General features: G+C 36.9%; 1 protein-coding gene across 12 annotated transcripts in view; it reads left to right on the forward strand.

Moving 5' to 3' along the window:
* The window catches only part of RDX (radixin), a 98,065-nt gene that overhangs the window by 22,324 nt on the left and 47,816 nt on the right, over window positions 1–27,925 (forward strand). For 8 of the 12 annotated variants that reach the window (XM_064577466.1, XM_064577465.1, XM_064577463.1 and 5 more), the window contains 8 exons: window positions 3,575–3,658; window positions 7,866–7,961; window positions 8,479–8,753; window positions 14,474–14,575; window positions 14,778–14,924; window positions 17,502–17,598; window positions 18,090–18,253; window positions 22,689–22,819. In XM_064577466.1, the coding sequence (XP_064433536.1) occupies window positions 3,575–3,658; window positions 7,866–7,961; window positions 8,479–8,753; window positions 14,474–14,575; window positions 14,778–14,924; window positions 17,502–17,598; window positions 18,090–18,253; window positions 22,689–22,819 (1,096 nt within the window). The remainder of the gene's footprint in view (window positions 1–3,574; window positions 3,659–7,865; window positions 7,962–8,478; window positions 8,754–14,473; window positions 14,576–14,777; window positions 14,925–17,501; window positions 17,599–18,089; window positions 18,254–22,688; window positions 22,820–27,925) is intronic. The other 4 variants (XM_064577472.1, XM_064577473.1, XM_064577470.1 and 1 more) reach the window with 2 other exon arrangements.

The raw sequence follows: 27,925 nt of genomic DNA on the forward strand, positions 1-27,925 counted from the left end.
CCCCTTCTTGTGTCTCTCTCGCTCTCAAATAAATAAATAAATCTTAAAAAAAGATATGTTTACCCTGAAGAAGGATACGTCATAATGTAGAATGACAAACTACAAACTGGGAGATTTTTTTGTGATATAAATAACTGACACAAGGGATTAGTATCTAGAATATATAAAGATCTCCTACATAGTAAAAAGAAAAAGACAACCCAATAGAAAAATACGCAATAGATGTTAACAGACATTCCCAAAGATGGGGAGACTGAGTGGTCAATAAATGTACCATATTAGTTTTCTTTTATTCTGTAACAAATTACCACAAATCTAGTAGCTTAAAGCAATACCATCTCACAGTTTTGTATGTAGAAATATGGGATGATGTAACTAGGTTCTTTGCTCAGGGTCTCACCAGCCTGAAATCAAGGTTTATCCCAGCTGCATTCTCATCTGGAGCTCGGGGTTCTCTTTCAAGCTTATTCCTATTGGCAGAATTCATTTTCTTGCAAAAATGATCCATCCTTCTTTACTGGAGGATGAAGTTCCCATTTTTTACTAGCTATTGGCCAGGGGTCACTCTTAGCTCCTAGAAGCTGGAGTCAGGTCCTTGCCCCCTGGCCCCTCCAACTCAGTAATGGAGAACCTCTTTTATGTGAAATTCCTGTCACACTTTGAATTTCTCTGACTTTTTCAACCAGTCTGAGAAAACGCTTTGCTTTTAAAGGACTCCTGTGAATAGCTTAGCTCCACTCACATAATCCTCCGATTTTGAGGTCAACTGATTAGTAACCTTAAGTATATCTGCAAAATCCCTTTTGTCGTGTAATGTAACATAATCATGAGTGTGACACTAGGAGATGGAGATCATGGGGGCTGTATTAGAATTCTGCATTGTACACATACGAAAATGTTCTCAGCCTCTTTAGGAATCAGAGATCTGCACAGTAAGACCATACTGAGATGTCATTTTACACCTACTGGATTGTCAGATGTTTAGAAAATCAGATAATACCCACTGTTGGGGAAAATACAGCTCAGCGGGAATTCTTACGTACTGTTGATGGAGTGTAAGTGGATACAGTCATATTGGAGCACAATTCACTTTGACATGGTAAAGGTGAAGGCTTGTATACTTTATCACCCAGGAGTTTGTCTGTGTATATGCTTCTAGATAAACTCAGATACATATGCACTAGAAGACACACACAAGAATGTTCATAACAGTACTGTTCTTGATAGCCAAAAAATTAGAAACAATTTAATATCCACTGACAAGAAGATGGGTGAGTTATTGCCCAGCAGTAAAAATAAATGAATTGCAACTACTCACAGGAAAATCAATGACGCTTAGAAATGGTGAAAAAACAAACTACCATGTGGTATAATTTTTGTTTAAACTTTTTATTGAAATAGAACATACATACTGAGAAGAACGTATTGTGTATAGTTGATGAATTTTCATAAAATAAATATACTCAACCATTGCGCACATCAAGAAAGAAGACTTTCTTAGCCAGTACTGTACAACTTTAATACAGCTAAAAATCAAGAAAAGCTAAATATTTTACATAGAGACCTACATTTGTGGTAAAACTATTCTTAGTGCTTACCTGTGGGATTGGGACAGAGAAATTCACAAGAAATACATTGGTATCTATAGCATTATTTGCCATTTCTAGTTAATAAGTTGAATGGTAGATTTATGGGTAACGGAAAACTTTCTCTTGACTCAAGATTTCTGGTAATAGATGTGTAAGTTTTCCACATCAAGCAATTCTCTACTTCTGTGTAGCCCTCAGTTGTGTGTTCTGCAGTTTAATTCGTTCTGACACCAGCTATCCGGAGTAGCACAGACACTACAGGTTAAGAGCTCAGTCCCTTGGGCGCCTGGGTGGCTCAGTTGGTTAAGCGACTGCCTTCGGCTCAGGTCATGATCCTGGAGTCCCGGGATCGAGTCCCGCATCGGGCTCCCTGCTCGGCAGGGGGTCTGCTTCTCCCTCTGCCCTCTTCCCTCTCGTGCTCTCTGTCTCTCATTCTCTCTCTCTCAAATAAAAAAAAAAAAAAAAGCTCAGTCCCTCAAGACTGCTGTCCCCTTCAAACACCAATCACAAGTAATGGGTCCCCATGTTACCCACATTTCTAACTTGGCTACACGTTGAGATTCCTGTGATCCCCTCTTCAAGTAGTGTAATTCCTTGTAACAGCTCACAGAACTCAGGAAAACACTTTTACTTATTGTTACTGGTTAATATAAAGGATATTATAAGGATACAAATGAAAGATGAAGATGAAGAGGAGGTACATAGGGCAAGGTCCAGAAAGGTCCTGAGCACAGGAGCTTCTGTCCTTGTAGAGTTTGCGGTCCGCCTTTCTCTTTGCATGTGGACGCATTCACCACCTTGGAAACTTTCTGTGAACTCCTTTGTTTAGGCTTTAATGAAGTTTCCATTATGTAGGCATAATGGATTAAATTATTGGCCATTGATTATTAACTCACTTCCCAGCTTCTCTTCTTTCTGGAGGTTAGGATGGCTCTAAGCACATGGTTGGTTCTTCTGGCTGTGCGCCCCCATCCTGAAGGTGTCAGGGTCCATCATGAGTCATTAGGAGTCATTAGTGTAAACTCAGGTATGGTTGAAGGGGGCTTATTATGAATAACAAAGACTCAACTCACTTCTGTCACTCAGGAAATTCCAAAGGTTTTAGGGGCTCTCTGCCAGGAAACAGAATGAAGACCAAATACATACTTATTATATCACAGAAGGTTTTGTGATTTATAAGATTTATTTGATTAAAGAAGGTATTTCAGATAAAAGCTACATGTACAGACGCATGCTTGTTAACAATGAGTAAAAAAATATAAAGAAGAAACAATCAGATTCAGAATTCTAATAGTGTGAGTTAAAGATCGATTTGTACTACATGATGGTGAATTCTAAGTGAAGATGCTACTGTGGAGTTAAAATTAGTTAAGGCATGTTAAGTTTTTGGTGAAATGTCCAGCTTTCTAGAAAGGTATTTATAGAAAAAAGAATTTATGAGTCTAACAAATACAAGGTCATTCGATGAATGCTTTTTATAAAGTGAATACTTTTGCAGTAGGATAAAACTGAGTATCTGAACTTTGTGTTGAAAAATACGGAATAGTGAATGCCATTCAAAGAATCTGGAGTTATGTTTCTCCTGAAATACCTACTCTGCTGTTTGATATCCCTGTTCCGTTAGGCAAGTAATGGGGAACTCTCTTAGTTTCTATAGAAATGAGCGTATTTCCTACTATTGTTCCAGGGGCTAAATGAGAACATGGAAAGCTCATGGCCTAGTGCCTAGTGTATGCCAAATATTCAGTAAACGTTTTTAAAAGAGGATTTTTAAGCTCTTTCTTTTTAAAATAGATTTAAGATTTCCTGTGATTAAAATCAAACTTTATCACTTTAATAAAGAAAATCTTAGGTACAATTATGGAGTAGCTCTTTATTGCCTACATATTATACTTTATTTTATAAATCAGATAAAAATATTGCCTCATGTTTAATAATAAGTATATTTTCTTTCCTAGTGATTTTCCCTTCTGTTTTTATTGCAGATCAACGTAAGAGTAACCACCATGGATGCTGAGCTGGAATTTGCCATTCAGCCCAATACTACTGGGAAACAGCTTTTTGACCAGGTATCATTTAACCACATGAAGTGTGCAACTTCTGACAACATACAACATGAAGCTATTGCAACTTCTTTGTACGTTTTTCTGTAACTTCACTGGTATTGCAACAGTGTGGCCCTTAGAATTTTTCACGGTACCTTTTCAGTTATCTTGAATAGCTGTAGAGCTATTATTCTTTCTCATTCCTAGATTGGAGAGAGAGGACTTTTTAAAAATAATTATCAGCAGGTATTTCTTTAACATCCTCTAAGTAAAGCATTGTAATGAGGACTCAAAGGAATGAAAAGATACTGTACTTAGTGGGATGGGTAGAGATCCTTGATAGAGGAGATGGCAGGAGCAAAGGCACAGGGAATCCTAGTCTGTCTGTAGGCACCTGACAGCAGTTTGGTGTCATCGCCTTATAAGCTAACATGGGTGTCATGTTGAGGAATTTGGACTACTGGTCTTGTCTTTTTTTCTCACTGAGTGAGTGCACATTTGAGTCACCTGTGGAGCTTTTGAAAAAAAAAAAAGCAATGCTTGCAGACTGCTGGAAGCATTAATATCTTATTTATTTAAGCTCCCCAGGTGATGCAGTAAGTAATGTTGTAAGAGGTGTTTTATTGAGAAGGGGAGGGAAGAGATTGGTGCCCTGAGGCCAAGTGATTAGGAAGGTGACTTGATGATTATAAGGGGGAGGAAGGTGATGGGGGCATGAGACTCAGGGGAGGATGTTTAAATGAACTTTTACATTTGGGCAGGAGAGTAGTAGTCTGTGGTCAGATCTCCTTGACCTTAGAGAACAGGAGACAGTTTCTAGCACATAGCAGTAAGTTACCTAGTAGATATTTTGGTTTTATTAGGTGTCATACTATCACATACTGATCTAAAATATGATAAAAAATTTTAGGGCACCTGGGTGGCTCAGCTGGTTAGGTGACAGCCTTCGGCTCAGGTCATGATCCTGGAGTCCCGGGATCGAGTCTCGCATCGGGCTCCCTGCTCAGCAGGGAGTCTGCTTCTCCCTCTGACCCTCACCCCTCTCATTCTCTCTCTCTGTCATTGTCTCTCTCTCAAAAGTAAATAAAATTAAAAAAAAAATTTTTTTTAAATTCCTGGGAAGTTGTTTCTTTTTCTGACAAAGTAGTATACTTAATCTTCCTGAATAGGTAATTGATGATCTTGAAAGCCCTGATAAGGTCTTTTTGTAAGATGAAAAGTTTTTTTTTTTTTTTTTTAAAGATTTTATTTATTTGACAGAGAGAGAGACAGCAAGAGAGGGAACACAAGCAGGGGGAGTGGGAGAGGGAGAAGCAGGCTTCCCGCCGAGCAGGGAGCCTGATGCGGGGCTCGATCCCAGGACCCTGGGATCATGACCTGAGCCGAAGGCAGACGCTCAATGACTGAGTCACCCAGGCACCCCTAAGATGAAAAGTTTTTTAATAGAGTGAACAAATTCTTAAAATCATAAGCAGCTGCATGCATTGTACATACCTTGTACATATTTTACCTTGTGAATTGTGACCTACTTCTGTTGATTCTTCTAGTAAAGATGTCATCTGTCTTACTTGAATAAGAATGTGAATGGAGTTAGCATTCATTGTGCTTACTTCATAACCAGTTGAAATGTTATTTATAGTGAGTGAAATGTTTGTGGTATTCAAAAACTAATCAGCAAGTGGGTTTCTTTGGTATTGTATACTGAGAAATAAATTACTTGTTTTTTTGTTAAGTAGAATTGCTGTAGTTTAGATACCAGGAGAAAGGAAACCTCATTTATTGTAGTGCAGTACTGTGTAGTAGTTTAAAAGTGTGGACTCTAAGAGCCACACTCCTGCATTGGAGTCCAAGCTCTAGCTGTTTGACTTGGGACAAATTACTCTTTTTCCCTTATTTTTTTCATTTGTATAGTTAGGATGATGATAGCACTCTTCCCTTGGAAGGTTGTGAGAATTAAATGAGAATCCATGTTAAGTACATAGGACAGTTATTTGATGCACATACACACATTTCATAGTGTAAATGAAGTTCTAGATTAAGGAGTATTGTTATCTGTAATGTGCTCTCTAAGCAGTTAATTCTTACAGTCACAGCTGTTTCCTGACAACTTCTCTTGAGCCCAAATCTAAGGATGTAAAAGCAGGCTTATAGTGAGTTCTCTCAGTTGCTCTTGACCTATGAAAATTTCCTACTCTGTCACTCTGAGCTGGAATGTTTTCTGTGGCTCTTCTGTTGGGACAACCTGTCTTTTGCCAAAGTTAAATTATTTGGGATCTTCTTTGTCTGCATTGAAGTTTTGTTTGTTTGCTTTGATCAGCTTTTGTATCAGTATGAGTCCTGATGATACATCATCCAGAAATTTCTCAATTTTTGTTCTTTTGATGGTAACTTTTCCTAGCACAGCTAAATGTTTTTTTAAAGCTTTTTTTTTTTTAAAGATTTTATTTATTTATTCATTAGAGACAGAGAGAGAGAAGCAGAGGGAGAAGCAGGCTCCCAAGGAGCAGGGAGCCCGATGCGGGACTCGATCCCAGGACCCTGAGATCATGACCTGAGCTGAAGGCAGACGCTTAACCATCTGAGCCACCCAGGCGCCCAAATGTTTTTTTTTTATTTTTAATTTTTCTGGTGTGTGTAACTTCAGTGAAATTTTTCAAGAGAAGGAAAGTAAACTTTCCAAAGGCTTTGGTATGCTATCTTGAAATCCAAATGCCTGATACGTTTTTTTAGATATTTTTAAAAAATAAGTCAAGAATATTTATTATTTTAAAACTAATGTTGAGGAGGTATCTGGGTGGCTCAGTCGGTTAATCGTCCAACTCTTGGTTTCAGCTCAGGTCATGATCTTAGGGTGGTGAGATTGAGCCCCACATCAGGCTCCATGCTCAGTGTGGAGTCTGCTTGAGATTCTTTCCCCCCCTCCTCTTCCCTCCCCCTCTGCTCCCCACCCTGCTCGCATGCTCTCTCATTCTCTCTCTAAAATAAATAAAGTCTTAAAAAAAATTATAAAAAAAAAACTAGGGGTGCCTGGGTGGCTCAGTTGTTAAGCGTCTGCCTTCCGCTCAGGTCATGATCTCAGGGTCCTGGGATCGAGCCCCGCGTCGGGCTCTCTGCTAGGCGGGAAGCCTGCTTCTCCCTCTCCCACTCCCCCTGCTTGTGTTCCCTCTCTGATTGTCGTTCTCTCTCTGTCAAATAAATAAAATCTTTAAAATAATAATAATAATAATGTTGAATCTTTATGTAAAGCTTTTAAAATATTAAACTCTCACCTCTCCTGGCTCACTTCCCTTATTTTGTTTTAATATAGAACATCAAGGAACAAGTGATTAATTTTTTTTTTTTTAAAGGTTTTATTTATTTGAGAGAGAGAGCACGAGCAGGGGGAAGAGACAGAGGGGGAGGGAGAAACAGACTCCCTGGTGAGCAGGGAGCCCGATGCGGGACTCGATCCCAAGACCCTGAGATCATGACCCGAGCCGAAGGCAGACGCTTAACCGACTGAGCCACCCAGGTGTCCCATAAGTGATTAATTTTATCTATATAATAGGATAGCTTCATTCACAGAAGCATGTTAGTTGAACTGGGGCTTGAGGAATAAATTATTCTGCGGGTGGTAAAAATACAGAAGAAACATTCTAGGCAGAAGAAAAGGCATGAACAGAGCTGTAGAAGGGTAAAATTTGGGCATGTTCCAAGAATGGTTTCTTGCTCAGTGAGGGAAGAGCAGAATATTTGATAGTGAAGGGTAGTAGAAGTGGGTGTGAAATCAACAGTTGGATAACCTAGGGTATGGCTTTTAAATGTCCTCAGAGACTCTTATCACCAAAATGATACTATTTGCCTTGCCTACCCAGTTGTGTAGTTGTGGGGGTACACTGAAGGAGGAAAGTGGGATTATGACAGCTTTTTATCTGTTTCCCAGACTTGTTACCTATTGGGGTCATGACAGGAGATGAGAAAGAAAAAGAGGTATAAAAAAAGTGGATCAAACAAGATTGAAATGACACTATAAAATATATATACAAAACCTGAATTTAAGTTTTTAGAAATAGTCCTGTAATTAATATATTAAATTTAAGAAAGAGCTCTATAGCAAAAAAATGTATGATCTCTGTAGCAAAGAAATATACCTATAATACCTATGTAGTTTTGTTTTTCTTTTGAAATATAGTACCATTTACTTACACTGTGAATGTTGAACTGAAATTGAACTTTTTTTTTTTTTTTTAAGGTGGTGAAAACAGTTGGTTTACGTGAGGTCTGGTTTTTTGGGCTGCAGTATGTGGACAGCAAAGGTTATTCTACATGGCTTAAACTAAATAAAAAGGTAAAGTATGTATAAAATTCAGCTAATAATTAAATTACTTTGAAGTTATTGTGATCATGAATTTGTACTAGAAAAGTCCAGGGTCTGACTGATTTCAGTCAGAGGCCTCCTTTTACAGTTATCTCTGAGTTATTAAAGGTGTCATATCTTTTAATTCAGTAAGTTACCATTAATGCATCATTTTAGAAAAAAGATATGTTCACTTTTCCTGTTTGAAAACTTAACACATAATAAATATTATTAGGTGTAACTGAATACTTTGACTCAAAAATCTACAGGATAAGCTTCTTAAGGGAAGTTTCAACTTAGTTATTAGACAGGACCAGTGAGTTAGAGGTTACATCCGTTAGCGCATAGAATCTTTTTCCTTACATATCTTTTTATAAGTTTAGAATCTTACACACTAGAGTCTTATGATTTAGAATCTCATTTGTGTTTCACATGCTACTTTCTTCTAAAAAAGAATTTGATGTGAACTTAGGATTTTTGTTGATTATGCTTGAAATTACTGTTTCAGGTGACACAGCAAGATGTTAAAAAAGAGAATCCTTTACAGTTCAAATTTAGAGCTAAATTCTTTCCTGAAGATGTTTCTGAGGAATTAATTCAAGAAATAACCCAGAGACTTTTCTTCTTGCAAGTTAAGGAAGCCATCTTGAATGATGAGATATATTGTCCGCCAGAAACTGCAGTTCTTTTGGCTTCCTATGCTGTCCAAGCCAAGTATGGAGATTATAATAAAGAGATTCATAAACCAGGCTACCTGGCTAATGATAGACTCCTACCCCAGCGGTAAGTGAAACATGATTTTATGTTAAATTCTTTGAAAAAGAAATTTGTAAATAGATAAGACAATTTTTTTAAGTTGCTAGAGAGAATATACTTTCAAAAGTCATGACCTGGTAGCTACATGGATTTATATATGCTATAATTACTTAAACTTTCTGCCTCTTTTCCTCATTCCCACAGGGTAAGCAGTAAATGGAGGTAGTGGTAATTAGGGCTTGGGGGAGGATGTGACTGCCACTGCTTGGTAAAAATTTTCACACAGGCAGATAGGTGCTTCATAAATGCTTTGAGAATAAGAAGTGCCATGCTGTATTTCCTCTATAGAATTAAAATTCAGTTTCTAACTTTTTAAAAGGTGGTTATTGTTTTGTTTTGTTATCATGTTTATTTAAGTAGTCTCTGCACCCAACATGGGGCTCAAATTCATAGCCCTGAGATCAAGAGTCTCATGTTCTTCTGACTGAACCAGCCAGGCGCCCTCTAACAGGTGTTCTAAACTCAGTTTTCAGACTCCTAGTCTAGTGCTCTGTTCTCATATGCAGTATATTGCTGCTTTTATAATAGTTATTTTAAAATAGCATGGCATAGGGAGAAATCATTAGGCAGAAGACCTAGAATTTGAATGTCATTTCTACCCTTTACTACTTATGTGACCTTACGTGCATAACCTGAAATCTTTGAGCCTCTGTACCTGAATATGCAAAATGGGCATAATAATCCTGCTCTGCCTAACTTACAGTTCATGATTATAGAACGTGAACTAAATGGTGTATAGTTTGTTTTTTTTTTTAAAGATTTTATTTATTCATTTGAGAGAGAATGAGATAGAGAGAGCAGGAGAGGGGGGAGGGTCAGAGGGAGGAGCAGACTCCCTGCCGAGCAGGGAGCCCGATGCGGGACTCGATCCCGGGACTCCAGGATCATGACCTGGGCCGAAGGCAGTCGCTTAACCAACTGAGCCACCCAGGCGCCCAATGGTGTATAGTTTTAACTGTAAAGTGTGGTGCAAGTGTTGGTTGGTAGTATTATTTATGAAATCTAAGAAGTACAGCATCAAATATTACCTTAAAATAGATCAGTTCATAATTAGAGTAGTGGACTAGAATGTACATGGAGATCTTTCTTTTAGAACCTGGAAAGAAGGTGTTACTGCTCTTAGTCAGAATTCCTGAATTTTAAAATTTTCTGTTTAAATGCAAAATTGTGTATTATTAACCTAAAATTTCACTATTGCACTACTTCTGTATAGTATTTAAGCTGTCAGATGGTAGTTTCTTTTTCATAGGTCATAAAATATGAAGAAAGGAAACTTACTTCATGTCTGTTAGTTTCCTTTGGTTGTAGGCATTAATGTTTATTTTTGTGTAGTAAGTTGTATTGTGTTAATATACGCTTTATAAGGTATCATTAAGCACAGTAGCTTTAATGTTTGATTATTGAATGTTACACTGTTTATTACTGTGACACTGTAATGCTGTTGCAATAATCGTTTTCTTAGAAGGTAAAATAATGCATACTGTTCACCAAAGAATCAGGAATAGGAGATACTTACTAGCCTGTATGTTTAGTTTTGATTATTATTCCAACTCCAAGCTCTTGGTCTCAGATTTGTTTTTTTTGAAGAATCTGTTTATTTGACAGAGAGAGACACAGCGAGAGAGGGGACACAAGCAGGGGGAGTGGGAGAGGGAGAAGCAGGCTTCCCGCCGAGCAGGGAGCCCGATGCGGGGCTCGATCCCAGGACCCTGGGATCATGACCTGAGCCGAAGGCAGACGCTTAACGACTGAGCCACCCAGGCGCCCTTTTTTTTTTTTTTTTAAAGATTTTATTTATTTATTTGAGAGAGAATGAGACAGAGAGCATGAGAGGGGGGAGGGTCAGAGGGAGAAGCAGACTCCCTGCCGAGCAGGGAGCCCGATGCGGGACTCGATCCCGGGACTCCAGGATCATGACCTGAGCCGAAGGCAGTCGCTTAACCAACTGAGCCACCCAGGCGCCCCTACGGTTTAATGTTTTATTTTTTATTAAAATATAATTGGCACACATGTTACACGAATTTCATTTGTACAGTACAGTGATTCCACAGCTCTGTACCAAAATTGAGAAATAACTTATGTTTAGTAAAAGGTACAGCAGATTAGGTTTTAAATCAGCATATAAGGTAAATATTATATATAATCAAAATTACCCTTAAAATTTCCCAGTTGTTCATGAAAGAATAGGCATGTTTTATCTCAGGTATAACGTAAATGGTTGTTCTTTTAATGGGAGATCAGATTGCTGTTTGGTTGAGCACCAGATGAAGTAATTGGCTTACATTTAATAGTTACGTGATTTTAAAAATATTTTAAACACTGGTATCACACTTAAGCACAATTAATTTAATTTCTTTATTTTAAATTCATGTGTGCTATAACCCTTTGTTTAAAAAGGAGGAAGATAGCGCATGCTCTTCAAGATTTGGTCTTTAATTTTGAAGGTCCAGATAGATATTCTTCAAGTTAGTAGTCTTTGGAGGACTATTTGAAGCTCTCTAAGCTTACTCATAAAATCAGAATGCTAATTTTTGTATTTAGAATGGAGGAAATGCCTTCACAGTGGTTTACTTATTCTATGTATGGTATAGCACACTTTTTCTCACCATCTTAAGTACCTGAGGGGGGAATTAGTAATCAAGTTATTTGGTGATCATAAATTACACACAATTTGATGATTTTGATGGGTGCTTTTAATTCTTGTATAGAAAAAAAAATTCTTGTGTAGAAAAACCCAGATAAGCAATCTTTTCTCCCACAGTACATTTTAGCTCTCTGGTGATACAGATTATCAGCTCCACAAGATAATATCGCTTACTCCTTTGAAAAGAGATAGATAGACATAAGTTTTTATGTGCCAGGTTTCTGACTTGGGCATCTGGGTAGTTGGTGATACCTTTTTCCAAGATAAGGGGAGAAGGGATATGTTTTGGAGAAGGAAGATTTCAGTTTTGAATCTGTTGCGTTTGAAACATCTGCAGCATAACCAAGGAAGATAGCTAGTATTCACTTGTAGGTGTGGATCTGGATCTTGGAGAGCAGTCTGAACTATAGATACAGTTTTGGGAATAAGCAGCAAATAGATAATTATCCCAAGGGAATGAAAGCGATGGACCTGAAAGTACATACAGAATGAGCAAAAGGCCTGGACAGATCTTGTTGGAACTTAATTTTTAAGCGCAGGGGAAGAGACTTCCTGTAAAGCAAACTGAGAAAAAATGGCCAGAGAGTCAAGAATAATACCAGAGTACTGTTAATCATGGAAGCCAAGGTACAAGGAAGCTTTAAGGAGAAACTGATCAGCAGCGTCAAATAGTAACAAAGAGGTTGAGTATGAGGGAGAAGTAATGTGTCTGTTGGGTTTAACAATAAGGAGATTGGTAGTGACCTTAGTAAAAGCAGCTTCAGTATGGTGTTGGTGATTGCAGCCAGATTGTGGTGGACTCGGGGCAGTGGACGTGAGGTTTGGAAATGAAAGATAGTGAATATGGATAGCTCTCGAAAGAAGTTTGGTTGTGATTGTGAAAAAGAAAAAAAACAAACTGGGGAACCATGAGTTCATAGACATGTTCTTTAAAAGATGGGAAAGAACTGATTTAATTCCTTTATTTTCTCTGAAAATATTTGAGTACCTTTTAAGTACTGGCACTGGGCATATAATGGCAAGAAACATGGATGTGGTCCTTTGCTCTCTGTAACATAAAGAAGTAGATATGATAATATATATACATGTATGCAAGGGACAATAAATATGTCCCCTGTCATAAATGTTGGAGTATAGATCCTGAGAAAGTGAGGGGAGAAGTCCTTTAAAGGCGTAGATAGATTTAAAGCCAAGTTGAATAGATTAGCCTTAGGCACGAAGGACTCCTTTTTCTGGACAGAAGAAAGAGAGGGTAGGAATTTTTGAATGCCTGCAAACAAGTCATGCAGATTAATAGTACATTATGTAAAATGCAAACAAATGAGGTTTGAAATATAGGATATAAAAAGCTAGAACATATATCTTAGTGGCATCCAATTTAACCCATACCTTCAGATTTAGTTAATACCATGGTACCAGCAATTGGCTGCACTCATTATGCCCTTAAGGCTGATTGCATTCCTTTTGGTGAGCAGCCCAGGCCAGGCAGCAAGAAAAAGTATAAAGGCAAGAAAAACGTGGAAACTTAAGTGCTCTAAGGGGGAAGACAAAACTCTTCTCCCAAAAAAGCCAAGAGCTTAAAAGAGGATACACCGAGAAAGGAACAGGGCATAGTAATAACATAATGGTGTCTCTGAGACCTCATTAAGGAATCCATTCTAAATAGTAACTTGTGCAAGGAAAGATTATGTTCTGAGATTCCCTTATACTGCCAAGACATTCCTAGGTTTCATGTAAAATTTTATACAGCTAAACAATAATATATTTTTTAAAGATTTTATTTATTTGTGAGACACAGAGATAACGAGAGAGTACACGATCTGGAAGGAGAGGGAGAAGCAGGCTCCCCGCTGAGCTGGGAACCCGACATGGGGCTTGATCCCAGGACCCTGGGATTGTGACTTGAGCCGAAGACAGATGCTTAACCGACTGAGCCACCCAAGTGCCCCATAAGCAATAATATTCTAATGCCACAGCTTTTGCTATTAGTAAAGTAGGATCTGAGGATTCACCAGTAAAGAAAAATGTATAATTATCATTATATGACCCAAAGAGAAGAGAAATAAATAATCTGTAGTGTGTAGAGCAAGTAAATTGTGTGTATGTTGAATTTGCTGATTTGGTGTAAAATATCAGTAGTAGAGAAAATATGTTTGCTTACATTTGCATAAGGAACTCTGGAAGGATAAAAGAGAAACTAATAAAAGATTACTTGGAGGATATGGGGTGGTAAAAAGTGTAACTTTCCACTTGTATAATTTTATATAAAGTATTTGCCTATAGAAATAAGAAAATTAAATTTACCACCAAGAAAAGTAAATACATAATGTAAAAGAAGAAATTAAGGCCCAAGAATTTTGATTTTCACTCTCTTCTCTAATTTTTTCTATTAATAATGAGAAAGTCATTTTCCTTTTTTTGGTCCAGTAGCTTATTCGTTTGAAACAATTGAATTCCCATAAACTATATAACTGTCTTAATAACATGTATTATTTAAAATAATTTCAGGATCCTAGAAACTTTCTATTTTGAGATAATTATAGCTTCACATGCAATTATAAAATAGAGGGATTCTGTGTGTCCTTCTCCCAGCCTTCCCTAATGGTAACATCTTGCATAACTAGTACTGTATCACAACCAAGATATTGATACAGTCCGTCAGCCTGATTCAGATTTCATCTGTTTTATATGCAGTCATTTGTGTATGTGCATGTATATATTAGTTCTATGCAATTTTATCATGTATATAGGTTTTTATGACAGCCATTACAGTTAAGGTATTGAATGATTCTGTACTTTTAAATGAATATTAAGTTTGAATCATAGAAACCTTTTCATAGATTTTTTTTTTTAATATTTTTTATTTATTTATTTGAGAGAGAGAGAATGAGAGACAGAGAGCATGAGAGGGGGGAGGGTCAGAGGGAGAAGCAGACTCCCTGCCGAGCAGGAAGCCCGATGCGGGACTCGATCCAGGGACTCCAGGATCATGACCTGAGCCGAAGGCAGTCGCTTAACCAACTGAGCCACCCAGGCGCCCTAGATTTTTTTTTTCTTACAGTGTTTTGGAACAACACAAACTGACAAAAGAACAGTGGGAAGAAAGAATACAGAACTGGCATGAAGAACACAGAGGAATGCTGAGGTATTTGGGTGGCTATTTTCTTAGTGTTTTTCATCAAATTAAAGTATTTTTATTTCATAACACTAGTACATCAGATTATCCCCCAAAGATCATTAGACTTACATGAATAAATTAAAGCACTAAATTTTAATCCAAAGTATTTTTGTAATTTGTTTGGTATTACTTTTACCTAAGGATATTACAGTAAGCTTTATTTTAACAGGGAGGATTCTATGATGGAATACCTGAAGATTGCCCAAGATCTAGAAATGTATGGAGTCAACTATTTTGAAATAAAAAATAAAAAGGGAACCGAATTGTGGCTAGGCGTTGATGCTTTGGGTCTGAATATTTATGAGCATGATGACAAGTGAGTAAATTAGTTGCATAGTGAGCTGGTCATTAACCAGTGATCTGTATGGCTTTAATCTTATGCTGTGTTTGTAAAAGTTCTTTCTTGGCTTGATTACCCTAACTGCTTTTTTTTTTTTCCCTTCCTTAAAAGATTAGTTAATGCCACGTAGACTTTTAGATGTCATGTCTCCATTTTGTAGCTTTAGCTTTCTGCTGCTTATTGTATTTATCAGGATGATTCACTTTTATTTGATCTCTTGTGAGTTCTGTCTAGTAAATTAATTAAAACTTGTTCCCTTTATAAAAGGTGAAGAATGATTCCTTAAATGTTACGCCTGGCATATAAGGTGAAATTGAAACGAACATATATAAGAAATCAAGAACAATGAGACGATGAAATTAATAGATGTATGATTTATTATATTTTTGTAACTTTTTAAAGACATAGGAATTGTTTTGAATATTTTCAGACATCAGTAAAGTAAAATATCACTGTGTTAAGCATAGTGAACAGTGTAATTTTGTTTTGAAACTGATAAGGTATTAATTTTTATATTAATACAGAGTATGTCAGACTCTTATAATACTTATAGGAATGATAGCTACAATTGCTTTATATTTTCTTTATTTGCTATACCACATAAGCGTTTAAGTCCATGCCAGTAATGCCTTCTTGTAAGGCATTTCTCTTTATTCTAAAATTCTAGAATTTTAGTTTCATTGTTACAAATATCTAATAAGATACACATTTCTAACACTACATACTAAGTCCAAAAGAGACCGTTTTAATTATTTTACTCTGATACGTATTTATTTACAAAGCGAGTTAAAATGCTGTATCATTCAGAAGAGAATATTTTGAAGTTTTTGAAAAGCGAAAAAGACTTTGAGACTAATTTTTGTGGGCCAATTTTTTTTTCCCTTTTCTTTCTTTAAAAAATTACTGAATTAATTTCCATGAGAGTACCCATTATAGATACGGTTACAGATAAAGATGGGGAATATGAAAGAGAGGGGGTTAGCTCAGAATGGGAGGGACTGATACAGGAGATTGTAGACAAAGGGGATTTTGGTCTTATCTGTACTGGTTCATTTTAAAAAAAATAATTAAAATCTATTATATTTCCAAAAGATTTTTTATTTATTTTTTAATTTTTTAATTTATTTTAGTTTTTTAAAAGATTTTATTTATTTGAGAGAGAGAGAATGAGAGACAGAGAGACGAGAGGGAAGAGGGTCAGAGGGAGAAGCAGAACCCCCGCTGAGCAGGGAGCCCGATGTGGGACTCGATCCCGGGACTCCAGGATCATGACCCGAGCTGAAGGCAGTCGCTTAACCAACTGAACCACCCAGGCGCCCCTCCAAAAGATTTTTTAAAAAATCAAAATAGGGTACAACTTTAAAAGCTTAGGTTCTTTTACCAGCTCTGCTACTAATTACCTTTATGATCCTGGTCAAGTTATTAACTCTCTGAAATTCATACAACTGCCAAGATTACCTTACAAGATTGTTGTGAGAATTGTATGAGGAAATTTAGAATTTTCAAAGTAACATGTAAATGTAGTACAGCATTACCTTAAAAATACTATGGTCCAGCAGCCAGCCTCCTTTTTAAGCAGGTAACGTTGACATTTGAATCGCCATTAGAGGGCAGTATAACGCATGGATATTGAGTAAAGGAAGTTTTATGTAGAAAAATTATTTGCTGTGCTGCAGTTCGTAATCTCCTGAAGAATTAAAAGGACTTTCAATAGGTAGAAATTCGTACTCTATTCTCAGAAGACTGACTAGAAAGATCCCTTTTGGCCAGCGTGAGTATCATAATCATTTTGCACACTTACTATTAGATAATAGTGACACATTTGATGGGTAGTCTGAAACAGTAAAATACACGAAAAGCAGAAACAAAATTACTGTTGCAGTCTGATTCCTTGAATCTTTGTGTGCAGTGTGGCAAAATGGGGGTAACTTGTATTTCTTAGAGTTGGAAATCTAGCTCTACCATTTATCCAAACATTTGTGTATGTGAATGTCTAAATTTTTTTCTGTTGAGATATAACTCACATACCATAAAATTAACCCTTTTAAAGATATTGAGAATTAGTGTTTTTAATGTTACTCACAAATACATTTTTAAACTAAACAGAGAAAGGAAATAAATTTTTTTTATATTTAGTAACATGTCCATAATTCACATGAAAACTTATGAAGACTTCTTCCCCCCCTTCTTAAACATATTTAAACTAATAGTTGTAGTAGCTTGAATCTAAGTAGAGCTCGTACAACACCCCAAGAAGCTCAGTTCTACACTCTAGGTTGCTAGTGTTTTCTAGGTAATTTTAAGGAAATAAGTATAGTGTTTTCAAGGCTCATGACACATTATGAAATTTTTTGATAGTTAATTCTGTTTTATGTGGCTTAATTGATCAAATTTTCCCTTAAAAGATAATAATGTCAATAGTATAAGTAAGCTAATGCATTTGAAAGTCTGGCACTCTTAAGGTTGGTCATTCAGCTAATTTGGCCCCAAAATGTTACACATTATATGTTTTGTTTTTTGCTTTTAATTAAAGGAATGCTCTCATTTTTTAAGGTTAACACCAAAAATTGGTTTTCCTTGGAGTGAAATCAGAAATATTTCATTTAATGACAAAAAATTTGTTATAAAGCCGATCGACAAAAAGGCACCTGTAAGTAAAATTGTTTTATAAATGTTTTCTCTATTAACTCTTTTTAAATTTCTGTCACTTTGCTGTGATACCATTTGAATAGTGGCATTGTTCATTTATTGATTTGCTCCTGAGAAACACTCCCTTTCCATAGTTTAACTTTCCTGCTGATAAAATAATGAATTATTAAAAATACAAGGTTTTGATCTTTTTATAACATGTGAATATTAGTGTTACTTTCATTGAGATTCAGCTGTAAGGTGGATGATGTTTTATTGGAGGTGATTGAAAATAATCACCATTCCTAAGGAGCAGTTAAAAACACTTGTTTGTTGGTAACCTTCACAGTTATGGGCAAATATAGCATACTTACTAGGAATTAGGAGATTTTATGATTTCTAAACTGTGTAATATGACATTCGAATTCATACCGCATATTGCAATTTAGTACAGATTATTGTGAGAGAGACTGTCCTTCAGGAAGATTTTAAATTTAGAAACTTTATGTTTAGGATTTTGTTTTTTATGCACCTCGTCTGAGAATCAATAAACGCATTTTGGCTTTATGTATGGGAAACCATGAACTATACATGCGAAGAAGAAAGCCTGATACTATTGAAGTGCAGCAGATGAAGGCTCAGGCGAGGGAGGAGAAACATCAGAAGCAGTTGGAAAGGTATGGAATTTAAGGTTTTGATTCTTAATTGAGTAGGTGGTTTAAAATTTAAGAATGCTGATTCTTTAACCTACTCTGAGTTTACATTTTTACATTGTTTTAATTGTATTATAATTGAATGAGTAATTATCCTTATACTCTTAAAATGAGTACGTATGCTTTTCAAATTGGAAATCTTTGGTATTTCCTAGAAAGTAGCTTTTCATGAATTCATAGATGTGCTTTTTTAATTTTTTAAATATGCTTGCTTTTCACTAATTGACATTGGTTTGGGTACTGTAGTAGTTTGGAATTTTTCAGGCTTGCTCTGCTTGTGACTTGTACTTCTTAATTTTTCAGGGTAAGAATTGCTTGAATAAAAATTCTGCTTTATTTTTATTTATTTTTTTAAAAAAGATTTTATTTGTTTATCTGAGAGAGAGCATGCACACGCACAAGCAGGGGAGGGAGAGGAACAAGCATAAGCGTGGAGCCTGATGTGGGGCTTGATCTCACAATCATGACCTGAGCTGAAATCAAGAGTTGGACGCTCAGCTGACTGAGCCACCCAGGTGCCCTGCTGAATATTTTGCTTTAAAACAGTGTCAGTGACACTGGAGAACTCATGTGAAAAGCCACTGTACAGAGCAACACCAGTACCCCGGCCAGTGACACTGATTTGTTTTTTTTTTTTTTAATCGTGGTTCACTTAGACTTTTGAAAAAAGATACTATTAAATATATATTAGAGAGTTTTTGAAATGGAAAGATAGTGAATGAAAGTGATAGTGAATGAAATTACTGGGTCCAGTAGCATAATTCCCAAATTTGATTTAGATTGATTGGGACTTAATATTTTATTTGAAATAATTTAGAGACCAGCTTAAAGTTAACTTTTATTGAGGAGATCTTTGTAGTGTAGAATAACAATCATCTAAGAAATAGAGTAGGCCGTAAAGAAAACAAAACTGAGGAGCTCTAAACATATATAAACTTAAATATTTCAAATGTACTAGAAATAACATGATTTGAATCTAAGAATTAAATAGATCCTCTGCTAGATAAAATTTTACTTACACCACATAGTGTTTGTGTTTAGTAATGTGGTGTTTTTGTTGTTGTTGCTTTTTCTTAAATGTTCTGTCTAATTTAGATAGCTCTCCTCAGGTGGTCTGCCTTAGAGACTGTGCCTTAGAGAAGTTTACTGCATCACCAGACATTTTTTATATAGGTATGAGACTTTCCAGTAATTCCTGACCAATTAAAGACACTAAGTTGGATTGACTGGGCTCTCTCATTTTTCACTGCTCTCCTGTGGCTTAGGATCACATTGTGGTTCTAGTCTTACGTGCCTTTTTAAGTAGCTCTTTATTGTGCTTTACTTTCTATATATTCATACCCATCGAAGCTTTTCCATCTCTCTCTCTCAAAGACAATAATTTTTTTCCTTCTTTTCATGCACTCTCACCCTTACCCTCACCCTCTCTTTCTTTCTCTCTTCCTTTCCTCTCCTGGCCTATCTCTAAGATGTCCTGTCATGAGTTTAAAAAATCGTATCTCATACTCATCATTCCATAAAATGTCCCCTACCTGTTCTTCTTATCTGTAGTGTTGATATATTATTTACATTCTTAAATACATTTGTCCATTTGTTCTTTATTTCTCACACATAGAGGAGAGTGCTGTATGGCTTCTAGTATATGTAGTATGATTAAGAAGTACCATTTGGTGATGGTACTGTATTTGAGTTACTCTAAAGCCTAGATGAAAGTGGAAGACTTTAAGTTTCTTTGCTCACACAGTAACCATCCCATGGTTTCTGTCTTGGAAAAATTTTACAGTGTTTCATTAGCAAACATTTATTGACTGCCTTGTACACTGTAGGAATTTAGTAACTTTAATTCATTTGAATGCCTAGAGGATGTTTTATATTAATGTAGCCACATAGGGATTTGGCAGGTCTTTCAGAAATGGCATGCCAAGTCTTCATTTATTCCCTGCTTTACAGGTCGGAAAGAGAAAAATGACAACTATATGTGTGGAAACAGTTTTGGTCAAGCCCATTGGCAAAGTAGCCAGCAAAGATACTTGGGGGAATGCTCAGAGGTGTGCTGCCTGTGCTGCTGGAAGCTCTTAGGCAAGAACAGTAGCTGGGAAGGGGCAGCAAGGGACCTCTTTCCCTACAGTACCTTGGTATATGTGGTCATACACTGTCCCCTTAACTCCCATAACTGGGTTTTCGGCAATGAAAACGACATATTCCATGGGTTGTTGGTCTCTATAGGCTGTGTTCTAAGTTATTTACATCCAAGTTGAATGATAACTCATTGTGTAATTCCTGAACATGTTCTGTATAGCCAGAATTGTTACCAAGTTTAAAAATGGAGACAATTTAGAGTCAGATACCCATATACCAGTTGTAGCTTAGCTATGAGATGGGTCATGGCTGGCTGCCTGTATCATTAGGACCCAGCTTCAAGGATGCAAAGATTTGTGAGAAATAATGATAGTGGTATACAAACATTCAGTAAAGTACCTGGTGTTTAATAAATGGTACCTAGTATAATAATTCTTAATATATATATTTTTAAACATTTTATTTATTTGAGAGCAAGAGAGAGAGAGAATGAGAGAGAACACGAGAGGGGGGAGGGTCAGAGGTTGAAGCAGGCTTCCCGCCGAGCAGGGAGACCCATGCGGGACTCGATCCTGGGACTCCAGGATCATGACCTGAGCCGAAGGCAGTCGCTTAACCAACTGAGCCACGCAGGCGCCCCTTAATATTATTTTAATGCATAGTCTGAATAGAAGCTGAATATAAGTTAGCTTTTAATTTTCAGTGAAGAAAAATATAATTGGGTTCATCTGATATTCTTTAAAAAGTAAGGTATTCTAAAATATTCTCTGCATGTTAGTCCAGAGAATTGAGTTCATTAATATGCTATTTATGCTTATAGTACATGGTTTTATGCCTGAAATTCAGATGGCAATGATGTCTTTTTTGGGAATATTTACATGTATTCAGATAAGTATCAGACATGAAATCATAATTGATTTTTTTAAACTAAAAAAGAAAATTATTCCCATTAAAATAATGGGAATATTGAATATTGATTAAATTTATGAAATAGACAATATTATCTGGTAGTGCTTCATCTAATTCTTATTCGTTTATATTTCTGGCCTTCAGCATAGAGTCTGACCAGTGGTAGGCTCTTGGTAGTTGTGTGATGAGAGTTCTGGCTATATTTAAAAGAAGGGGTTTCATTAGGCCCCTGGCAGATCCAGCTGAGTGAGAGAGGTGGTCTCAGGATGATCTGTCTTAAGCAGCATTCAACACCTACTGTCATTCTAATGGAGTTGTCAAAGGAGATAAAACTGATTTGCCATTTGTATATTAGATTAAATTGGTACTACCTTAGGAATTAAAAATGTGTTAATTTGGGGCACCTGGGTGGCTCAACCATTAAGCGTCTGCTCTGCTCACTCAGGTCATGATCCCAGGGTCCTGGGATCAAGTCCCGCATCGGGCTCTCTGCTCAGTGGGAAGCCTGCTCTCCCTCTCCCACTCCCCCTGCTTGTGTTCCTGCTCTCACTCTCACTCTCTCTCTCTCCGTCAAATAAATAAATAAAATCTTTAAAAATAAAAAAAAGTGTGTTAATTCACGTTAGTGATTGAAAATTGTTGCCCTCCCAGGTTATCTTACTTAAACTGTCTAAAGTAAAATAAGCTTGTGTGCTGCCTTTCAAGCCTTTCTTATTTCGCTCAGTGGGAACTGTGCAGTTAACTGCTTTTGTGCTGGCCTGTAATTTATTGTCAGAATTCATCGAGTATGCAAGTGATAAATCTCCTTATTTATTCCCGCATTCAATCTGCATAAAAAACGTGCTTTGCACACAAGGGATGCATTTGACAGTTTTACTTTCTAGCTGTTTTATAAATTTGTCCCTTGAAAATCTTTCCAAAATGTCTAAGTTTTTAATATCTTTTTTGTTTCTGGTTTTTTTTTTTTAAGATTTTATTTATTTTGAGAGAGAGCATAACTTGGGGGAGGGGCAGAAGGAGAGGGAAAAGCAGACTCGACTCTGAGCAGGGAGCCCAATGCGGGACTCCATCCCAGAACCATGGGATCATGACCTGAGCCGAAGGCAGATGCCAAACCAGCTGATCCTCCCAAGCACCCCTTTTAACTTTTGAAATAATCCTGGACTACATTTTCCATGACCTCACAAAAAGAAATGCATTGTATTCTAGTGTACGTGCATGTAACAGGGCAGTCCTATATTTTTAACTGGATGGGTTGTGTGGTTTTTTTTTTTTGAAACCCAGCTGAATATAATGAAGATTCTTAAAAGATTTATACTTAGTTTCTTCTTAGTGGACTCACAGTACTTGGATTTCGCGTAAATATTTCTATGTATCCATTTGTAACAGAACAATTCTAATTCCTCTTCAGGGCACAACTAGAGAATGAAAAGAAGAAGAGGGAGATAGCAGAAAAGGAGAAGGAAAGGATAGAGCGGGAAAAGGAGGAGCTGATGGAGCGGCTGCGGCAAATTGAAGAGCAGACGGTGAAAGCCCAGAAAGGTAGCGGTTTCCTTTTGACGTGGCGTTCACCGTTGTTCCTCTTTGTCTGATATTTCCTCACTGCTGGGAAATCTCGTTTGTCTTGTAGGATAATTACACTTATTTGTCACAGTAATACGTAATGGGATCACATCATAAACATGTTTAACTGAGGCACACGCCAACACTCATGTGCTAGTTTCTCTTTCATTTGCTTAAACACACAGCTGTTTTCATGTGCAGCCTTACTTATGGTCGGAAATGAATATAAAAATTTATTCCTCTTACGTCAGGGTTCCGTAAATACACATTTTCAATACTTGCTAGCATTTAAACAAAAGCCATTCTATTTGATGCCTTTTGGATATTTAAGTACTTTAAGGCATCTGAATACTTTAAGGCATTTTAAGCTATTCTGACTATAATAAACTCTTTTGGAACTCAATCTCTAGATTTTATTTTAGTATATTAAAAAAATACATAACACATAGAAGTGGGTTGGTTTTTGGTAACACCTTGGTAAGAACCTACTTTCTATGCAGAATGTAACCAAAATGCTGCAGTGTATAGAAAGGATATGTTGGATTTCGAGAGTGGTTTATAGTAAATAACTCTAGGATATGCTACTTTCAAACAACAAAGAGTAGGAAGAACAGAAGAAAAAAGGAATTGAGCAAAATAAGATGTTTTTTTCCTTCCTAAGCAGAAGTTGGTGGGGGATGTAATATGAAATATATACTATTTGTAAAACTAAAATTAATACCTGCTTTCCTGACAACTAGTAGAAGCAGCCATTAGTTTTGTTATTCTAAGTAGAGTAATAACTTTAGAGTTTATTAAATAATTACCTTATTTAAGGGTTATTCTAATTCCTTACATCTGGCTGTCATGGTGGGGAGATGCTCTTGAGCAGTGGGGAGAATAATTTGCAAATGGGTGACTAAAAGAGGAAGTCACTGAGATTGCTATAAACCCGCAAATTGGTTGATCATTCTAATTCCAAGAGGATTGGAAATAATATTTCTAAGAGAAGAAATAGAAAAAAAAAAAAAACCTATGTTTTATTCTGACTCATTAGAAGCCTCACTTTTCAAAGCTAGAAAAGACCTAGGAAACTATTTAGTTTAGTGGTCAGAGGTATTAAACAGACTTGCTCGCAGACCGTAACACAAGGGCAGAACTTATTTTCTGAATTCCAACTTCATACTGTTTCTACTACTCCAGGTGCCTTTTTCGTCAATTAAAGTAGACCTTTCTTTTTTTCTTTTTTTTTTTTTATTAAAGATTTTATTTACTTATTTGACAGAGAGAGAGGGCAGGAGAGCACAGGCAGGGGGAGCAGCAGAGGGAGAGGGAGAAGCAGGCTCCCCGCCGAGCAAGGAGCTGGATGTGGGACTCGATCCCAGGACCCGAAGGCAGACGCTTAACCGACTGAGCCACCCAGGCGCCCCTAAAGTAGACCTTTATGAAGTGCCTACTTTGTGCTGCATTTTAGGCCATTTGGATGTCATCTTTGGAAAAATGTTTGTTAATGTCTTCTGCCCATTTCTTGATTGGATCATTTGTTCTTTGGGTGTTGAGTTTGATAAGTTCTTTATAGATTTTGGATACTAGCCCTTTATCTAATATGTCATTCACAAATATCTTCTATTCTGTCGGTTGTCTTTTGGTTTCGTTGACTGTTTCTTTTGCTGTGCAAAAGCTTTTTATCTTGATGAAGTCCCAAGAGTTCATTTTTGCCCTTGCTTCCCTTGCCTTTGGCAATATTTCTAGGAAGAAGTTGCTGTTGCTGACGTCGAAGAGGTTGCTGCCTGTGTTCTCCTTTAGGATTTTGATGGACTCCTGCCTCACATTTAGGTCTTTCATCCATTTGGAGTCTATTTTTGTGTGTGGTGTAAGGAAAGGGTCCAGTTTCATTCTTCTGCATGTGGCTGTCCAATTTTCCCAACACTGTTTGTTGAAGAGACTGTCTTCTCCATTGGACATTCTTTCCTGCTTTGTCAAAGATTAGTTGATCATAGAGTTGAGGGTCCATTTGTGGGCTCTCTATTCTGTTCCATTGATCTATGTGTCTGTTTTTGTGACAGTACCATACTGTCTTGATGGTGACAGCTTTGTAATAGAGCTGGAAGTCTGGAATTGTGATGCCACCAGCTTTGCTTTTCTTTTTCAAGATTCCTCTGGCTATTCGGGGTCTTTTCTGGTTCCATACAAATTTTAGGGTTATTTGTTCCATTTCTTTGAAAAAAGTGGATGGTATTTTGATAGGGATTGCATTAAATGTGTCGATTGCTCTAGGTAGCATTGACATCTTCACAATATTTGTTCTTCCAATCCATGAGCATGGAACGTTTTTCCATTTCTTTGTGTCTTCCTAAATTTCTTTCATGAGTATTTTATAGTTTTCTGAGTACAGATTCTTTGCCTCTTTGGTTAGATTTATTCCTAGGTATCTTATGGATTTGGGTGCAATTGTAAATGGGATCGACTCCTTAATTTCTCTTTCTTCTGTCTTGTTGTTGGTGTGTAGGAATGCCACTGATTTCTGTGCATTGATTTTATATCCTGCCACTTTACTGAATTCCTGTATGAGTTCTAGCAGTTTTGGGGTGGAGTCTTTTGGGTTTTCCACATAAAGTATCATATCGTCTGCAAAGAGTGAGAGTTTGACTTCCTCTCTGCTGATTTGGATGCCTTTTATTTCTTTTTGTTTTCTGATTGGTGTGGCTGGGACTTCTAGTACTATGTTGAATAGCAGTGGTGATAGTGGACATCCCTGCCTTGTTCCTGACCTTAGGGGGAAAGCTCTCAGTTTTTCCCCATTGAGAATGATATTTGCTGTATTGTAGGTTTTTCATAGATGGCTTTTATGATATTGAGGTATGTACCCTCTATCCCTATACTCTGAAAAGTTTTGATTCAAGAAAGGATGCTGTACTTTGTCTAATGCTTTTTATGCATCTATTGAGAGGATCATATGGTTCTTGTTCTTTCTTTTATTAATGTATTATATCACATTGATTGATTTGTGTATTCTGAACCAAACTTGCAACCCAGGAATAAATCCCACTTGGTCGTGGTGAATAATCCTTTTAATGTACTGTTGGATCCTATTGGCTAGTATTTTGGTGAGAATTTTTGCATCCATGTTCATCAGGGATATTGGTCTGTAACTCTCCTTTTTGATGGGGTCTTTGTCTCGTTTGGGGATCAAGGTAATGGTGGCCTCATAGAACGAGTTTGGAAGTTTTCTTTCCATTTCTATTTTTGGAACAGTTTCAGGATAATAGGTATTAAATCTTCTTGAAATGTTTGGTAGAATTCCCCTGGGAAGCCGTCTGGCCCTGGGCTTTTGTTTTTTTGGGAGATTTTTGATGACTGCTTCAATTTCCTTAGTGGTGATACGTCTGTTCAGGTTTTCTATTTCTTCCTGGTTCGGTTTTGGTAGTTGATACATCTCTAGGAATGCATCCATTTCTTGCAGATTATCTAATTTGCTGGCATAGAGTTGCTCATAATATGTTCTTATAATTGTTTGTATTTCTTTGGTGTTGCTTGTGATCTCTCCTCTTTCATTCATGATTTTACTTATTTGGGTCCTTTCTCTTTTCTTTTTGCTAAGTCTGGCCAGGGGTTTATCAATCTTATTAATTCTTTCAAAGAACCATCTCCTAGTTTCATTGATCTGTTCTACTGTTCATTTGCTTTCTGTTTCATTGATTTCTGCTCTGATCTTTATTATTTCTCTTCTCCTGCTGGGTTTAGGTTTTATTTGCTGTTCTTTCTCCAGCTCTTTAGGTGTAGGGTTAGGCTGTGTATTTGAGACCTTTCTTGTTTCCTGAGAAAGGCTTGTATTGCTATATACTTTTCTCTTAGGACTGCCTTTGGTGCATCCCAAAGATTTTGAACAGTTGTGTTTTAGTTTTCATTTGTTTCCATGAATTTTTTTAATTCTTCTTTAATTTCCTGGTTGACCCATTCATTTTTTAGTTAACCTCCATGTATTTGAGTTCTTTCCGACTTTCCTCTTGTGATTGAGTTCTAGTTTCAAAGCACTGTGGTCTGAAAATACGCAGGGAATAATCCCAGTCTTTTGGTACCAGTTGAGACCTGATTTGTGACCTGTGATGTGATCTATTCTGGATAATGTTCCATGGACACTAGAGAAGAATGGGTATTCTGTTGCTTTGGGATGGAATTTTCTGAATATATCTGTGAAGTCCATTTGTTCCAGTGTGTCATTTATAAAGTCTTAATTTCCTTGTTGATCTTTTGCTTAGACGATCTGTCCATTTCATTGAGGGGGGTGTTAAAGTCCCCTACTATTATTGTATTGTTGTTGATGTGTTTCTTTGCTTTTGTTATTAATTGGCTTATATAATTGGCTGCTCCCATGTTAGGGGCATAGATATTTACAATTGTTAGATCTTGTTGGGTAGACCCTTTAAGTCGGATATAGTGTCCTTCCTCATCTCTTATTATAGTCTTTGGTTTAAAATCTAATTTGTCTGATATGAGGATTGCCACCCCAGCTTTCTTTTGGTGTCCATTAGCATGGTAAATGGTTTTCCACCCCCTCACTTTCAATCTGGAGGTGTCTTTGGGTCTAAAATGAGTCTCTTGTAGACAGCCTATTGATGGGTCTTATTTTTTTATCCAATCTGATAGCCTGTGTGTTTTGATTGGGGCATTTAGCCCATTTACATTCAGGGTAACTAATGAAAGATATGAATTTAGTGCCATTGTATTGCCTGTAAGGTGACTGTTACTGTATATTGTCCCTGTTCCTTTCTGGTCTTTGTTGCTTTTAGGCTCTCTCTTTGCTTAGAGGACCCCTTTCAATATTTCTTGTAGGGTTGGTTTCGTGTTTGCAAATTCCTTTAGTTTTTGTTTGTCCTGGAAGCTTTTTTCCTCTCCTTCTATTTTCAGTGACAGCCTAGCTGGATAGAGTATTCTTGGCTGCATATTTTTCTCATTTAGTGCTCTGACTATATCCTGCCAGTCCTTTCTGGCCTGCCAGGTCTCTGTGGATAGGTCTGTTGCCAATCTAATGTTTCTACCATTGTAGGTTACAGATCTCTTGTCCCGAGCTGCTTTCAGGATTTTCTCTTTGTCTCTGAGACTCGT

Source organism: Mirounga angustirostris, unplaced genomic scaffold, assembly GCF_029215605.1.
Source record: "Mirounga angustirostris isolate CCGP_5_RB_7025 unplaced genomic scaffold, mMirAng1.0.hap1 SCAF_13, whole genome shotgun sequence".
Classification (NCBI taxonomy): domain Eukaryota; kingdom Metazoa; phylum Chordata; class Mammalia; order Carnivora; family Phocidae; genus Mirounga; species Mirounga angustirostris.